This window comes from Miniopterus natalensis, chromosome 12, assembly GCF_054644295.1.
Source record: "Miniopterus natalensis isolate mMinNat1 chromosome 12, mMinNat1.hap1, whole genome shotgun sequence".
Lineage (NCBI taxonomy): Eukaryota > Metazoa > Chordata > Mammalia > Chiroptera > Miniopteridae > Miniopterus > Miniopterus natalensis.
Window position 1 is genome coordinate 45103811 of NC_142092.1, and position 17921 is coordinate 45121731.

At 46.7% G+C, this 17921-nt stretch overlaps 1 protein-coding gene across 1 annotated transcript in view; it reads right to left on the bottom strand.

The window, feature by feature from the left end:
• GOLM1 (golgi membrane protein 1) overlaps positions 1-17921 on the bottom strand; it is a 41361-nt gene that overhangs the window by 20321 nt on the left and 3119 nt on the right. The window contains exons 2-3 of the mRNA XM_087822735.1: positions 10623-10772; positions 9342-9521 (exon numbers count right to left, since the gene is read on the bottom strand). Of these exons, the coding sequence (XP_087678861.1) occupies positions 9342-9521; positions 10623-10751 (309 nt within the window). The 5' untranslated portion in view covers positions 10752-10772. The remainder of the gene's footprint in view (positions 1-9341; positions 9522-10622; positions 10773-17921) is intronic.

The window sequence follows — 17921 nt, forward strand, 5'->3', positions numbered from 1 at the left end:
AAACTGCTTATCGCTCTTTGGGGAGTTCAACAAAAAGAAAAAAACCACCTGCATTAAACAAAATTATTTTTAAATGAATGATACAGTCAACCCGGTCGTTTTTCACATGTTGGTGCAGAGTGACTTGGGGTTGCTGCCCCTCCAGGTGTGCGGGGACCGTCCCCTGGGAACGCTCAGCAGCAGGTAAGGAAGCGCAAGAAGTGCCACAGGAACGTAACAGGGAACTGAACTCGGAAGATCTCAAGAGGAGTCCTCCACATACAGATTCATTATCGCCACTGTATTCTGGGAAACAAGTATATTTGATCAAACTATTTCTAAATTAGATTCCTAGAAAAATAAGCTCAGCATTTCACAGTACATTTCCAAAGCAGTAAATCTGCAATGAATGATGTTCTGTAAGCTCAGTAAGCTACGTAAACAGCTAAAATTTTAAAGTACTAATTTTTGAGAAGCTCACTGAAGTGTGATGCTAACTGCATTATAAAAAAGAGGTAACTTTTACTGCTACATTTATCTGGCTCATTAAAATAACCAACCTGCCTTGAAGGGGAGGGTGGACCCTAATACTCTAAGCCTTGCTAAAGAGGATCCTCAAACCATCCAACCCTGTCAACCCCACTGGCTCTCAGGTGCCTGGATAACGTCTTGGTAATGATATTCCTGTTAGTGCCTCGGGGAGATGAACCTTAAAATGCAAAACTTCACCTTAGGGACCTGGGCTTGGTATTAAGCATGAAGGGAAGATATGAAGTATTCATTAGTGTCTTCATTTCACCCCTCAGGAATTTCAAAATCTCCCAGAGAAGTGCCATCCAACAGAAATATATTAGCCACACGCAGGAATTTTAAATTCTCTAGTAGTGACATTAAGGAAAGAGAAACAAGTTGGGGAAAGGCTTTGAATAGACATTTCTTCAAATGTCTATTCAAATACATAAATGGCAGATAAGTATGTGAAAGATGCTCAGCAAGCATAAGTCAAGAGAAATCAAACCAAAACGAGAAGATGCCACTTAACATATACCAGGTCAATGACAAGTAAAAAAAAAAAGGGGGGGGGGATACGTATCGACGAAGATGTGGAAGAACTGGACCCTCACACACAGCTGATGAGAGTGTAAATGGTGCAGTCGCTGTGGAAAACAGTTTGGCAGTTTGATGTAAAGGATTTACTGGATTTATGGGAAAGAGAAGACCCCACCGCTTGGAGATATATACTGAAATATTTAATAGTGAAAAAGTATGAGTTATAATCACTGACGCTGGATGTTAGACACACGGGGGGTCCAGTAAATCATCCCGTCTACTTTTTCATGTTTAAAATGTTCCACGACTGGTCTCCATACGCAGGCAGACACACCGAATCCTGTCATGTGGCTAATAATTAAAACTGCAAAGCAAAGCTAAGAATGAATTCTCTTTTGAATCTTAACTTCAAGGTTTGTTTTAGTGGAAAAGGTCAGTTAGAAGATGCTGAAGTTAACCTCTGTTTCCTAAAGGAGATTTTGGGTAGGTTCAAGGCCTTTAAGAGGAACAGATCTCTCTAGTGCGCTATTCGTACTTGTAATTTCACAACAGAGAGAAGATGGGGGTATTTTCTTGAAGAAAATGAAAAGACTTGAAAGGTGGGAAAGAAAGAAGACAGAAGGTTCTATAGATCCTGGGGTGGGGCCTGCTACTGATTTGCTCCTTGACTTTGGACACACCACTCAACTTTTCCTGGCCCAATATTCCCCAGCCGTAACCCAAAAGGTCGGCCTGCAGTGTTCTAACGGGGCCCACTACGGGCATTTCGGGTGGGATAACTATTCCCCTCCCGCCCCCACGGCAGCCTATGTAGAGCTCTGCTTCCCTCTAGATGCCAGTATCACCCTGTCCACGTGTCACCAAGAACCAAAGAAAAAAGCCCCACCCCTACATTTCCAAATGGCCCCTGGGAGGCTGGAGGTTTGATCAGTTAACAGCTGTCTACATAAAAAAATTGACAGTGGAGCCAGGGGGTTGGGGGGCCCAGGTCAGCCTGCCTGGCCCCTAGCCTCTCCACCACGTGCTCCTAGATGGAAAACCACTAGTCTTGACAACCACAAGCATCCTTCAATCCCCCAAAGGCCTGCGATCGTAAGCCCCCCGGGAAGCAAGCGCCAGCAGGAGAAAGCCGTTTCCCTGTGAAGGGGCCAGGAGAGACATGTTCATCCACAGCTCCCTCGGGTGGATGGGGTGGGGGAGGGCACTGAGGAGCACAGCTGTTCTCAGGCCCAAGAGCCACGTGAATAATTCAGAGCTCAGCAAGCCGGCACGGTGTGTGCATCCTGCGTCCAGTGTGAGCCAGGGCCTGGAGGCGCAGAGATGAGCGATTCACACCCCTGCCCTTGGCCCACTGCTGGGTGGGGAGATGGCCAGGCAGGGCCCTCAACCAAAGGTGACAGGAGTGAGGGAGAGGTGTGCACGGCGCAGATGACACCGAGAATCTCAAAAGTCTGGCGGCAGCAGAGAGGCTGCGTCCCAACCCACAGAGGAGGCGCTCAGAGAGAGAGAGAGAGGAGCCTGGGCCTACGTGTTCAACTGAAGATGAACGCGGGGGTTAAAGAAACGCAGGGCACCAGAAAGTATAAGAACTTGCAGCTTGAGTCATTCAAGGTCCAGTAAACGGTAGGAGTGAGTTTGTGTGTGTGAGCGTGTGTGTGAGAGCGTGAATGCATCCATGTAAGAAGGTGCGTGTGTTAAAGACATCAGCTAAGTGAAATAAGCCAGTCACAACAGGACAAAGCATGATTCCACTTACACGAGGGGCACCGAGTAGTCAAATTCAGACAGAAAGTAGAATGGGGGTCGCCAGGACCTGGGGGACAGAGCATGGCGAGCTCCTGTTTAATGGGTACGGAGTTTCCGATGAAGATGAGAAAGTTCTGGAGACCGATGGTGGTGGCGGTGGGACTCGGTGCCAACGAACTTCGCATTTACAACGGTGAAAATGGTCACTGCTGTATGATGTATATTTTACCACGATTTTAAAGATGCCCAAAAAACACAAAGAATGAGGGGGGAGTGAACTGATGTGTGAGGGCATGGATGGGAGTGAGCGAGCGTGAGAATGCGAGTGTGAGAGCACGAACAGGAGGAGATGAGTGTGTGCAACAGCTCAGCAGACACACACACAGAGCGCGCAGGGGGGTCCTCGTCAGAGGGGCCCAGGGTGGGAAGGAAGGTCTGGGCAGGAAGGCGGGTCTAGGCTTTCAGTGCAGGAGAAGGGGCTCAAGTCATGGGTCTTAGTGCAAGGTCGTGGGGGAGATTAAGCGTAACTCTATATGGAGGTTTAGAAAAACAATATACCATCTATCCAGAAAGCATGCAGGCCCCGTTTCTCTACGCCCAAAATAGCTCGGCCAGGAGGTCCTTGTGTCCTTACGCAGCACTGACAGCACCAGCGATCAGGAGCATTCCCTGCTCGCTCTTTACTCAGCCAGGAAACGCCACCCTGACAGTGTGGGGCTGGCGCTTACGGCAGGTTCCAACCTCACCCACCCGGCACGGAGGCGGGAGAAGTCCTGGCTGAGCCCCTTCCGTGGCTTGACTTCTTTCCTTCCCACTGGGAATCCGAGCAACGTCTCCGCCCTCACCTGTGGGGAGGTGAAATCCTGACCCCTGCACACAGGTGTACACAGATATGGGACTAAAGAGAAAACGAAAACGGAGTTAAGTGTGCAGGTTACAAGGCCGCAGCCAGTGCTGCTAACAGAGCCTGCGTGGGGCTCTCCCACAGGAAGGTCACAGGCCCCTCCCACACGCCTGTCAGCACCACAGAGAAAACACATGGGAAAAAAGGTAGCAAGGTCAGATTTCCTCTCTGTGTGTCACATCAAACACATGTCCTGCCGTGCTGGGTTAAGCAGAGTGAACAGAGGGGCAGGGATCTGAGTGAAGAGAGAACAGGCCGGCCAGCCCAGGAGCACCCCCTGGGAGTCCACAGCACTTCCTACAGCAACGAAACACGGCAAGGCTCTTTCCAGTAAGAAAGATGCCAAGATCAAGAGCGAGTCCCTCTGCAGGGTTTTTCCTGTGCCTGCGGAACAAGAGAGCAATGCATAGAAAACAGCCACATCTGCTCAACCACTGTCATCACGGGGAATCCTCACTGCAAGGTAACGCCCTCCCTGTGGAATAATCCGAGGCCTATTGTAAAATCAAATCAGTCTTGAATCAAGTAAGCTTTCCCCAAGTTTCCTCCTGAGGTCCAGCGACAGGCCCCAGGCCCCTTCCCCTGGGAAGACACACAGGGCAGGGAAGGCGTGGAGGACAGACGGCTACAATTCAGGGACAGGGCAGAAAAGGGCATCTGTGTAAACGGCAGTGTTTTGCCATTTTTCCTAATTTTGTTTTTTTCAAATGTGGGAGGTAAATAACTCAAGTTTAATTACAAAGCTATCTTTGAAGGTCACATCCAATGGCAAACTAGAGAATTAACAATCTGAAAAGACTGCAAGTCTTCTGAAACCCACTTTTTTTCAGGGAAACAGATTTTTGATGGGTTTATTTCACCTGCTTTCCACTTTCTGCCTCTATGCAGCCTCTCCCTCCCCTCTCCATGTTGTACCTGTCACCCAGGCCCGTCCATTCCTCCCGCTGGATGTCTTTAATCTGCTCACCTTGCAGAATTCATTCTGCTCTTACCTCAACTCAGCACAATTTTTGCTTCGAACATTTCAAGAGCTGCCTGACTGGTCTGCCTCCTCTCTGCCTTGCTCCCCATTAAGGACGCTCCCCAGGGGCCAGGGCCTGCCTTTTAAGCTCCCAGATCTGATCTCATGACTTTGATCCACAGCTTAAACCTGTGATGGGTCCCCTGTCCTCCAACTCAAGCCCAAACTCTATAAGTGGCTTAAAAGACCCTGTGGGAAAGGGCCCCTATGTTCCTCTGCACTCCCTATATGCCCAACACCAGCCTCTGGTGCTGTTCCGTCCTCCTGACCCCCTGGAGGGACATATTCACCTGGCTTCCAGATGAGACACCTGAGGACAGCTCTCCTGTGACTCACACAGCACTTGGACACCCCCACCCTGCCTGGCTGCTGGAAGATGGAGGTGGGCTCCCCCACGTCTGTGGACACAACCTTTATTGTGCCTTCCTGGAGAGGCTTGAAAGCTGAAGTACATTTCCCAGACTCATGCCCCGTGGGATTTAGATCCAATCAGATGCACTCACTTGGGACTGGAATGCTGAACAGGATTAGGGGACCGGAGGTGCAGAACTGTCTCTGAGCTAAGGCTGCAGCAGCCTCCTGGTTCAGCCTCTGGGTCAGGGCCCTGGGGCCAGTCCTGACAGGAGCCATCCCAGCAAGACTGCTCCTCCAGGCCCTTCCCACCATTCCCTCGGCACCTACTTCCTGTACCAAATCCTCCCTTTCTGCTTCAAACAGCCAGAGTGATTTCTCTGTCTACGACTGACCCCAACAGACTCATTGACTCGTGTTTCTCCAGCACACAATGAGACATATACAGACAACAGACACAGCCTGGTCCACAGCTGGGCACAGACCAGCACCCGGCAGAAAACTGAGCACACACAACTGAACACAGAAAATCAGAAAATTAATGGGAATAAGGACAGAAAAGCTTTTCCAGAACCCTTGGTTCTTCCATCAGTCACAGGGATAAGAGGTGATAAAAATCAAAGAAACAACATCGATCTGCACAAGTCCACTCTGGTCCTCAAAAAAGCACCTCTCCAGAAGAGTATCACCTCGTTCTCAGGTGCGCAAGAAAAGCTGACCCGGAGAGGAGAAACTGGAACACCCCGAGAACTGTGTCCTGCCACAGGGGAATTCAGCGGTGGAGCCAGCAGCCTGGGCCCAGCCCCCGCTGGCCACTCTGCAGGTCCCCAGAGCCAGCAATGAGCTTTCAGAGGCATAACACCTGTCTCCCAGTCGGGCACTTTGAAAAATTAAATGTGTTCTTATGTGTGAAAGGACTCTAAAGTGGGACAAATGGCCAAACTTCTTAGCATTAGTCACTTTCTAAGAGGCAGAATCTTACTGAGAAATCACTGACATAAACAAATGCTGCTACAGCTGAAGGGAGCAGCCCCCAGCCCAGGTCCAAAGCTCCACAAGAACCCAGGACACAAACCATATCAGCTCTCCTCTCTTTCACTGCCCGACAACCATGAAAACACCACGAACCTGTCATTCACAACAGAAAAGCCCTCTAAAACATGGTTTTTTCATGCCACACACCCTCAAGTAAGGCCCGACAGAGTCTCCTCATGTCCTGAGTTGCCAGGCAAAGAGAGGAGAAACCAGGACGCTCACTGAAGCCACCTCAATGCAGGTGCAGGTCACACCGGGGAGTGACAAAGGTGAGGCTAAGGCAGGTGAACAGTCGGCCTGTCATCCCTCTACCTTCCCCGTGGCCTCTATTTGTAAGCTTTTCTCTTCTGGACACAAATAAGCTAACATGTCGCCAACATTCCCCCTTCTTTTCTTCCATTCATCAATATTTCTTTTTTAGATCAGTTGCTCCCCTTCAGGAATGACACAGAACTGTATTTCCATTACAAATGAAATGTTAACTCAAGTGATTTTCTTTGCACTACTGCACTGTTAATTTACATATTTTAATAATAAATGAAAAGTCTACATTTCAACATCAGATAAATGGCTGCAAGAAACCAGCCTAGAAAGAATGTCACAAACAAAAAATATAGAAAATGTAGCTACTTCAGACTCCAACTTGTGGCAAACAAAAATGTACACAATAGCAGGGAGCTGGACATTCCCTGGATGGAGTGCTACCAAGTAACTCAGGGTCTTCTGATTCTTCCCCAAGCATTTCCGGTATTAGGCAATTTGTCCCTCACATGCCTCTAGGGCGACTGTGTAGATACCAAGCAACCAGGAACCAGGAGAGTACCGAAGATCTCAGTACATCTTCAGACCCAAAAAGACTGACCAGCCCTCCAACAAGATAAACGAATGAATTAAACCACTCTGTGCCGGCCGTAGAAGAAATGCCGACCTTCACAAGTGAATCTCTGTTAGCTTTTGCCAAAACACTAACTAAAACCTGAGGGTCTGTTTCTACTTGGTCCCTTAAAAACGTGTTTTATACATACACGCATATAAATCTAAAAAGAAAATAGTGTCTCACTGCTGGTCGTGTAAAGATTATTTATACCCCCGCAAATTTGGTGGTTTAAAATGTGACCTCAGGTTTTTGACACTGTTTCAAAGATAGAGTCTAATTCCACACCCTTTAATTTGGGCTGGCCTTAGTGACGCACTTCTAGCTAACGCAGAGGAAATGACTCTGCTGACCACAAAAAAGGTGCCATGGGTTGTACCCCAAAAATTCATGTTCACCCAGAGCCTATAAATGAACCTATGAAAAACTTATTCAGAAACAGGGTCTATGCAGCTGTAATTAAGATGAAGTCATGAGGGTGGGTCCTACATCCACATGACTGATGAGAAGAGGCAAAGATACAGAGACCTGGAGGAAACACAGCCCTGTGAGAACAGAGGCAGAGATCGGAGCGATACATGTGCAGTCGAGTAATGTGAAAGATTGCTGGCACACACCAGAAGCTGCAAGAGGCAAGGAAATATCCTCCAACAGAGCCTTCGAGGTCCTGCTGACACCTTGATTTTGGACTTCCAAGCCTTCCAGACCATGAAATAATAAATTCATCTTGCTTTAAGCCACCCAGTGTATGGTAATTTGTTATGGCAGCCCTGAGAAACTCACAGAAAGGTGATAGCCTCCTCCTGGCTCAGACCCTCCCTCCCTCTGTCAGGATGCTCGGCCTGGGAACCCAGCTTCCAGGCTTCAAGGAAGCCAAGCAGCCCTGTGGAAAAGCCACATGTAGGTGCTTCAGCCCCAGCCCCACTGAGGCCTCGGGTCATTGATCGCCAGGCACAAGTGAGGAAACCTTCTGCCCCCAGGCCTTGAGGCACCCCAGACGGTGACACAGCGTGGAATAGACACAAGTTGCCCCCACGGAGCCCTCCCAAACAGCAGGCATATAAGCAAAATAGATGTTGTCTGTCACGGTTTTAAATCACTGTGTTTGGGGGTAATCTGTTACGTACCAATAGGTAAGTGAAACAGCACATGAATGTGCAATCCTGCTCACCTGAGTCAGAGATAGTTCCTCCTATCCCAGCCCAGCCCCCCAAGCCAATCAGGTATCAAGGTAATCTACTACAGTTCCTTTCAGCAAACGTTTATGAAGAATTCTCTTATCTCAAATTACACCCCGATTTTCCACCTTTGAAGTGGTTGCCTCAACACCCCCAAAATAACAATACATAATAAGACAAAAGTTTCTGGGTCCTTTTTTATGATATGCAAAAACTAGATGTGTTCAAATATGTTTATCACTTAAAGAGCCCCCTTCCCATTCTACAACTTTCACGGCAAACCTACATTTATAAAAGCTTGGCTGTAACAATAAGCTAGGAAAGCTTAGATGGGATCTATTTTTGTTAAAAGGGGATAGGTGCTTCTAAGTGGTTAATTTCTGAGCGGTGGAATTACAGGTGATTTTAATTCTTTTCTTTGAATTTCCAAAACTGTCTACAACATTTTGATAATTAAGAAAGATGACTTTTTTGGAAGTTATTTAAGGATGACTTATTCACAATCATTTCTGTTTCAAAACAAAGCTGTATACCCCATCTCATATGCAACTCATGAAATGACGGACTATACAAGGGCTTCCACCGAGTTGTATCAATACACATGAACTCACATAACTGCACTTCTGTAGTCAAAGGGTCATACACATACCTAATTCCGCAACACATAAGGAGGCAAAAAAGGAAAGTGGAACAACGGTCTAACCCTCAAGAATCAGCTGAAGTCCCACTGGAAGTATCTACCATCCACTGATGAAAATTGTTTTTAACTTAAAAGCCAGCATTCTGAGTCCCCTCTCTGTTACTACTTATTTAGAGGCCTGCAACCCTTCCAACCCAAGAGCTATACCAAGGGCACAAACGTCACTCTTGAGACACAAACATCCAGCCCAGGCCAGGCCTGGAGTAGGGACTTAACTCGTTTGTAGACACTAAGAAGAAAAAGCCAACAGTGGGATAAATCTGATGCTAAGAGAGTTCTTTCCATTTCTCCCATTTCTCAACATTGCAAAGGGTTTTACAAGAAGCCCACCCACCCAAGGACTAATGGGCAGATGGGGGGAGATCCCCAAAGCCTCGTCGAGGGGCTAATTCCATTTCATTACATCCATATACACACAGCGGCTCACCCTCCCGCCGGGAAGAACTGGACGGCGTATAAACCGGTGCTCAGACCGATCGGGAGGAGCACAGGGCAGGCCTTGCCTTTTCGTCCCGGTGCAACTTGTTGACGCTCTCCATCTGAAAGTTGTGGCTGGACTGGATTTTGTCGAGCTGCTCCCGTTGCTTCTCCAGCTCTCCCTGGAACTCGTTCTTTTTGAGCTCCACCGCGCCTCTCTCGGCGGCCGCCCTGCGGACCCTGCCTTCCAGCTCCATGATCCGCGTCTGCAAGGACACCGCAGTGTGAGGGCCCCCGCCAAGCCGCCCCTAGATACCAGACCCCCTGAGCAACCCGGGCCCCAAAGCCAGCTGCAAGCCTCGCGCACACGGTGTGTGCCCAAGGCCCAATCTTTAAGTCAACCGGGTAGAAGCTACAGCAAGTTTTTCTAGAGAAACAGTCTAGAAGCAACTATCTCCACTGCCTGTCTCCATGGAAATGCCACCACACCCTGCGCGGGATTTTGTGAGGTTTAAATCAGTACATAAAATGCCTCAAGCTTTAACTGGAGTGAACTGCTGCTCAAATATTTAGTTTCTTTTTCCCCCACTAACAGTGCACTTAACCACTCCCTATCTGACGAAATTCCTAAAAACAGACCAAATCCTCCAACTCTGGACACCAAAACACATCTGTGCAGAGAACAGGGCTCCCAGGCACTACACACCCCTCATGGGTAAGCAGGAGCGGAGGCCAAACACTCAGGTGGATGAAGTTCCAGGGCGAGGAGCCCATGCTCTGACATCAGACAGGCTGGGTTGGAATCCCAGCTCCCTGGGCACTTTACCTCTCTGTGCCTCAGTCTGCCTACCTGTGAAATGGGGAAAATAAAGTCCCAACCTTGTAGAGCTATGTACAAAGGACGATGATGATTTATATAATGTACTGTTGGAGGAAAACGGGTCTGATGCTTGTTCAAACAGTACAGAAAACTTTATTAGAGACTAGGGGTCATGACTGGGGCAGGAGGGCAGAGAAACTGTGCTCAGCTCTGAATCCAGCAAAGACAGCCAAGGATTTATAGCCAAAGAGCAGACGGAGGGGGTCAGTATGTGGAAAAGTATTAAAGAGACATCCAGAGTAAGGGGATTCTTGCTAAACTGGGATAACAGGATTCTCGCTAAAGGAAGACTGAGGGCTTAAAAAATGAGGGTTGAGGAGCTTGATCGACACAGGGGCACACACAGAGCCTGAACTTGCATTACAACGGGCACACACCACTGAGCCACGTCGCAGGTGGCGGTAAATACAAACCCCTCGGACCCCACCACCCAGCAGCGTTAAATACTCTACGACAGCCACACAAACAAAACAAACAAGCAAAATACCTGGAGATCCACGCTCCGGGAGCTTGCAATCCAGTAGTTGAAGCCCAGGACAATGATACAGGCCACCAGGGCAGCCAGCACAAAGGGCGGTGACTTCATGGTCCGACGCCCGTTTCCCAGTCCCATCATCTCATAGGCCAGGCTGAGAATCTGCAAAATAAATGCAAATGCGTAAGCCTCAATATTTGTATTCCATGCCGGAAGCAGGCCACATCCATCGTCACAACCAAAAGGAGGGCGTCACAACCAAGGCACGTCTGGCGTCTTCTTGAAACATGAAGCTGTGGAGAGAGAACAGGTAAGCAGCACCCACACTGGGCAGTGTGGCTGGCTCCCTGGGACACGCTCATAGACCTCGGCAAGTAACAATTTCTCTTATGCTTGGGTTTCCTCGTAACACGGGGACAGAATTACTAAGGGCACCAGCTAAAGAGTTTCTTGAGCAAAGCAGGAAAGCACCCTGGAGAAGTGTGAAGTCCCACTGTGTAAGTCACAGGACGCACAAGGCCCTTATCTGTGCAACTGCAGCACACTAAGCCACGCAGCACATCCAAGTAACAGAGACTTTGAGAGCTGCAAAGAGCGCTACGTTCTCAAACAACACACAAACACAGCTGGTAAGAAAGGAGCCATCAATTTGGTTCATGGGCTTCTACGCAACACCAGGTCTGGCTGGATGCCAGCACCTGGCACCAAGGGCAAGGAAAGTTGACTTTGCCAAAAGGCTTTTGCTGAGCCTGATAAAACAGGACCTTATCAGAGGGAGGGCAACAATAACAGCTTTTATTGAGGGTGGGAAAGACCACCAGGGACTCACCTCTGAGGTCAAGTTCTTGTGAGAACACAGGAGCGCTGGCAGAGCCCACTCTTACCCGATGGCATTTCTAAGTGCGTCACTGAGTGAGTCCTTTCTTAATACAGGCATGCCTTGTTTTATTGCTCTTCGGTTTACTGAAGTTCACAGGTGTTGTGTTTTTAACAAATGGAAGGCAAGGCCTTCCACCAGCAAAAAGATTACGACGTGCTTTCTCGTAAGACGCTTTACTGCGGTGGCCGGGAACTGAACGGGCACTACCTCCGAGGTGCGCCTGTGCCGAGGCCTGGCCCCACTCCTCCACCTCTCATTCTGAACAGGCTTACCGCGGGGCCCAGGTGCTGGTGTTCCCTAATCTCCCCAGGTTATTCCAATGAGCAGCCACGTTTCTCGATGTCATTCTCAATGTTTTTTGATGCATTTACAAGCAAACAAGATCACTCGCACTGTTCTGTAAATGTCGTGACTCACTTAGTAATACATCTTGTCGCCCTTTTCCCGATAGCACATTACGGTCTGCTCCATTCCTTTTCAAGGGCTGACCAGGGCACCACTGTGTACCAGGATTTACTTAGTCAATCTCCTCTCGAGGGCCAGCAGGATTTTCTAGGCTTATTTCCAACAATGCTGCGACACACACTCTTCTACATCCTCAACTGTGTTTACAATCTCGTATCCAGGTGTATAGTCCCTTACCCACAATTCTAAAATCCAAAATGCTCTAAAAACCCAAAGGGATTTTTAATCACTCAGCCAGCAACAAAACCTCACCTGAAATCAGATCATAGTCTTACCAGAACTCACCTGAAGATGCTAAAAAATAGCCTTTACCTTTCTCCCTTTGAGTGAATATTCATACATCTTGCTGCAGAAAAATTAGTGTTTGACTGTGGGATGCTGCAGCAGATCCTCCTGGGGCTGTCACATAATATATAATAAATGCATCTTATTATCTCCTAAATTCTGAAAAAATTCTGAATTCCAAACTGGCCTCCAGGAGTTCCTGGGAAGGGAGGGTAAACCAGCGGGGCGCTTACTATGTGAGATGCACTGACCAGGTGCTTCCCATACGGGGCGTCACGGAATCCTCCACCAGTGTGAGGGGGCATCTCACCCCCATATTCCAGCACATAAAATATCACAGCCATATACCTAATTCCCTAACGATATAATTTTAGACGGGATCCTTCAATGACCTTTGGTTATTCCAGCAGCTACAAGTCAGTGGGTGTGTGTACTTTAAGTCTGAAAACAGAATATGAACTCAGTTCTCACTTCAAGGGAAGCGTATAGATGACTGTTTAATATTCTCATTCCCTTAGACAGTCAATAAAAAATTTATTGAGTAGCCACCATGAGTCGGGTGCTGTGCTAGCACCAGGCAGCTCAGGATGGTGTTGAGAGAACAAATACTAAAACCAGACGGCCAATGTTGGATACTGGTTCCACCTCGTAGAGCCACAGGGCCCATCTGTGCCTCACTGTCCTCCTCGTAGGGTTATAATCAGCAAATGAGTTAAGATATGAGAAGTGCTTAAAACCACATCTGGCACAGAGTAATTACTCAGTGTTTATTATTATCATTATTAGAGGTGGAAAGACAAATAACAAATTATTCCTAGATCTAGTCTTTTCCTATAAGGAAAAGGTGATAATGTTTTCCTCCCACGATCATTCTACTTAACCGAAACCAACCATCTGCCTTCCTCCTCTGACTCCTGACTCTTCCGTCCGTTGCAGCAGCAGTAGCTGCCATCACCCGGAGCTGACTCGCAGGTGCCGCTGCAGCAGCAGACGTCCAGACCAGGCCATCTTATGAAAAAAGAGGGGTTCGAGGAAGCCAAATGTGAGAACAGTCTCAGAAGCCCCTCACGGTGACCCAGTGCTCTGCTGGCCAGGAAGGTGTGCAGCTGCCCAGAGGGCACGGTTAGGAGAGCCTGGGCTCCCGATGGGCACAGGGCTGCCCAGGTAAGAAGGTGACCGTGAGGAAGGAAGGGCCAACACTCATCCTTCAGGTCTGCGAGGTGCTCCACCACTGACTTCTGGTGACTACTGTAGTAACCACTGTGCTGAATATAAGCGGCAGATACAGGTGAGACATGACAAAGACTGAAGACGACTTCAGGCAGTAATTCAGCGCCACAGTCTACAGCTGTCAAATACTATAAACACTCTCCTTCCCCCCACCTTAAATTTAATTTATATGCACTGAGGGAGTGATGTAAGTGGGTGGGAGATATACTGCATCAGATATATTACATTTATTGTAATTTAGGCTTCAGATTGTGATTTGTCTCGTATTTGATTACAGGTATCTGAACATACTAAAAAAATGGTTAACCTATATCACCTCTGCACCCCAGGCTTCCTGCAGTGATCGTGTTTCTGCATTAAAAGTCTCTTGGTAAATTGGAAAAGTCATGAAAACACTGCAGATTCTTTCTTACTGGCTTAATTTTTAAAATTTGACCTACTGGTTAAAGCTGTTGTTGGCTTTTAAGACAAGAATTTTTATAAGAGAACACAGACCTCTAATTACTTTTTTTTTTTTTAATATATCTTTATTGATTTCAGAGAGAGGACAAGAGAGGGAGAGAGAGAGATAGCAACATCAATGATGAGAGAGTCATTGATCAAGCCAGCAACCCGGGCATGTGCCCTGACCGGGAATCGAACCCCGATCGCCTGGATCCTAGGTCGACGCTCAACCGCTGAGCCACACCCAGCCAGGCTCTAATTACTTTTTTTAAAAAAAAAAAGAAAGAAAAAGAGCCTGGCCAAGTGTGGCTCAGTGGTTGAGCATCAACCTAGGATCCAGGAGATCGGGGTTCAATTCCTACTCAGGGCACATGCCCTGGTTGCGGGCTTGATCCCCAGCAGGGGGCCTGCAGGAGGCAGCCAATCAATGACTCTCTCATCATTGATGTTTCTCTCTCTCTCTCCCTTCCTCTCTCTGAAATCAATAAAGATATATTTTTTAAAAAGAAAGAAAAAGAGTATGAAAATGGGCAACCAGCCGAATGCATCAGCCCCTTCAACCTCCGAGTTAAATACTTTTTCTTTTCACTTCCTTATTTTCACACAGGGGTTTTTAATCATACGGGCAAACATAAAGGATCAGATTAGCTTGTTTGACCCACGTCACCACTGCAGGACAATGCAGCTTCTCCAACAGTGGGGGAGCTGCACCTTTATTCCTTCTCAGGGAATGGCCTCACCTGGATATCAGAGGGCCCGAGAGCCGGCCAGAGCAGAGCAGGAAGTTCAGAAATCCCTGCACGAGCAAAAAGACCTGGGAATACACCGCTCAGCACTGGGGGCCGTGAAGAATTTAGTCACTGACATTTCTTTGAGGGTTTAAAAATATTCTACTCTGTCCCAAGAATGTCTCCAAGTCAGGTCAGCAAACCAAGGCCCATGGGCAGGACATAGTTGGCCTGCTCTGGAATCCAGTTTTACTGAACACAGCCATGCCCATTCCTTTAAGTATTGCTCATAGCTGCTTTCTGGCTGCAAGGCAGGGTTGAACAGTTGAAACAGAGATCTCATAGGGTTATTGTGAGGATTAAACCAGTTAAAATATTTATCTGGACTTTTAGAGAAAGTTTGCAACTCCTGCTCCAGACCATTAGGGTTAAATAACCAAGTCCATTGTGTTCTTACAATCGCTTTCAAAACTTACCAGGAAGTACAAAGACTCTCCTCTCACTTCCCCAATCCACAATTACATTATAAACATCATGTTTTTCCCAATTCTGGAAGCTGATAGTTTATAAAGAAAAGACTTTAACAGCATGGTGACTATAGTTAATAATACTGTAACGCATGTGTGAAAGTTGCTAAGAGAGATCTTAAATTTCTCATCACAAGAAAGAATTTTATAACTATGTATGGTGATAATGTTTTAACTGGATTTACTGTGATCATTTCACAATATATACAACTATCGAATCATTACACCAGAAACTGTTGGTGTCAATTATATGTCAATTAAAAATTTTTTCACTTAAAAATTAATGTGCATATTTAATGTTATGTAGTGGAAATACCAAAAAGAGAGATGGATGAGTGAAAATGAATGAGAGGAACAGGAAGTTCCATCCTGTTTTTTCCAGCACTTGGATTTCTAAAGAAAGGCCGCCTCCCACACGCACACCGACTACATTTCGGCAGGAGCTCCCAATTTTTCCTCTAGCTCAGGAGTCTGCAAGCTGCAGCCCTAGGACTGAATGCTGACAGCCACCTGTTTCTGTACACAGCCCATAAACTTAGTTTTTAAACGGCTGAAAAATCAAAATAATAATACTTCATGACTTTTGTGTAGGTGAAAAGTACACAAAATTAAAATTACAGTGTCCACAAATAAAGTTTTACTGTAACACAACCACGCCCATTCATTTATTTACTGTCTGTGGCTGTTAGGCCACAAGAATTGAGTAACTGTGATACAGTTGGTATGGCCTGCAGAATCTAAAATATATCATCTGGGCCTTTACAAAAAAGGGCTGCCAGCCTTTGCTATACGTAGTTCCATGGTTCTTGAAGTGTGGTCCCTGGACCAATAGCATCAGCATCACCTGAGAATGTTAGAAATGCACATTTTCTGGTAACAGACTTGGGGGGGGGGCGGGGGCAGCCATCTGTGTTTAAAAGCCCTCAGGGTGATTCTGATGCAGGACAAGCTTGAGAACCACTGTCCTCTCTAGACCACCATGGACACGTCTGACAGTGAATTTTGTTCTGGCTGCACTCACTTATTTTCTTTCATTTTTTTTTTTTTAATTCTCACCCAAGGAAGTGTTTTTACTGATTTTAGAGAAGGGAGAAAGAGAAACATCGATGAGTTGCCTCCCATACACACCCTAACTGGGGACCGAATCACAACCCGAGTATGCACACTGACCAGAAACTGAACCCACCACCTTAGAGTGTACGGGATGACACTCTAACCGCTGAGCAACCGGCCAGGGCTGCACTCACTTATTTTCAAGAAGCAGAAAGGCATGGTGGAGGGGTGTTTAATCTTTGGAGAAATGTCTGTTCAACGGTTGAATTTTATATGTTATGCCCCCACTGACCCCCCCACACCCACCTGGCTCTTTTTGGCCTTTGGCCGTTGTCTCCCCCTCTCATCTGTGCCGCAAACATTCTTCCCAAACCTTAACCTACTACCTGCTGCACCAGAGAGGTAAGGTTTCCGTTTACTTGTCTACAAAGTAAAGAGTAACCTAAAATGACTCCACTTGCAGTGACTTCTTAGCCTGAGGTTCTTTGCTCCCTTTGGGCATCTCCAAGCCACTGTATGTGTGTGGACAAAGGTATTTGTTCTTTAATCAGAATGAAATGTCACTAAGTCCAGAGCAACACAGCTTATACAGGACCCTCCCTCACTGACACAGAAATGGGGAGAGAGAAGGAATAATCCATCAGCTAGAAATAACAGAGACCAAGATGGGATGGGCGAGACCCTCCAGTTCTGACAGCACTGAAATCAGAGAACTGTAGTTAATTTTTTTCTAAAGCACTCATTAGCATATAATTTTGTCTCTTCTAAAAACTTGTCAAGGCAATACTTTTAAAAACTGACATTTTTAATATAAAAGTCAAACAGTAACAATAAAAATGAAGATGTAAGGAAGACATACATTGGTAACATTGGCAAGTTTTGAAGCTGTATTTTTGGCATTTCAAGATTAAGTCATGGTATTTTACAGTTTCCCCTGAAACAAAATGATTATACCACATGTATGTTCATGAAGTAGAGGGGAAAAAACTGAACTCATTCAAACAGATTCCAAGGCTCTCTTCTGTGCTGGAACCATCACTGAAGACACCAAGCCAGCAAGAAAGATCTCTACCCTCAAAGGGCACAAAGACAACCCAGGTGCCCATCTTGAGCCTTGGACAGGTAAACGAGAGATGTAGTGGAGCATGAGGACCTGTTTCTACCTGGGTGCCTGGCAGTTATTCATCTTCTCCCAGCCCTTTGGAATAGTCTGTAAAGGGGTAACGTTGGTGCCTGTCTTCTAAGGCTGGTGTGAAAATTAAATGCGAGCACTTACTTGTCACCAAGTAAATACTTAACTGAAAGGGACTGTTGTGGAATTACTTGACCTTTTTTAGTCTGTTTACTCATTTTAAAAAGAGAGAGATATCAATTGTACCTGCCTTGGTGAGGTTCTTCTGATGCTCAAATGAAAGAATTACCTGAGGCTAACATAAGAAACCAGCTGTCTACAGCAGGGCTCATGCATCCTAGAGAGTGCAGAAGATGCTCCACAGGACTGGGGAAGGGAATCCCAGAGTTATATTTATTTTTATCCAAAAAGTAGGATAGCAACTATGTTTTAGTGATACGAGTATTACATATAATAACTTAAATATGTTATGTATATACTAATTATGCTAATTATTGTATACTAATTTTATTACACTGCCACAAAATATTAACCATGCTGATAAAAGCAGAAAGTGACTCTGCATCC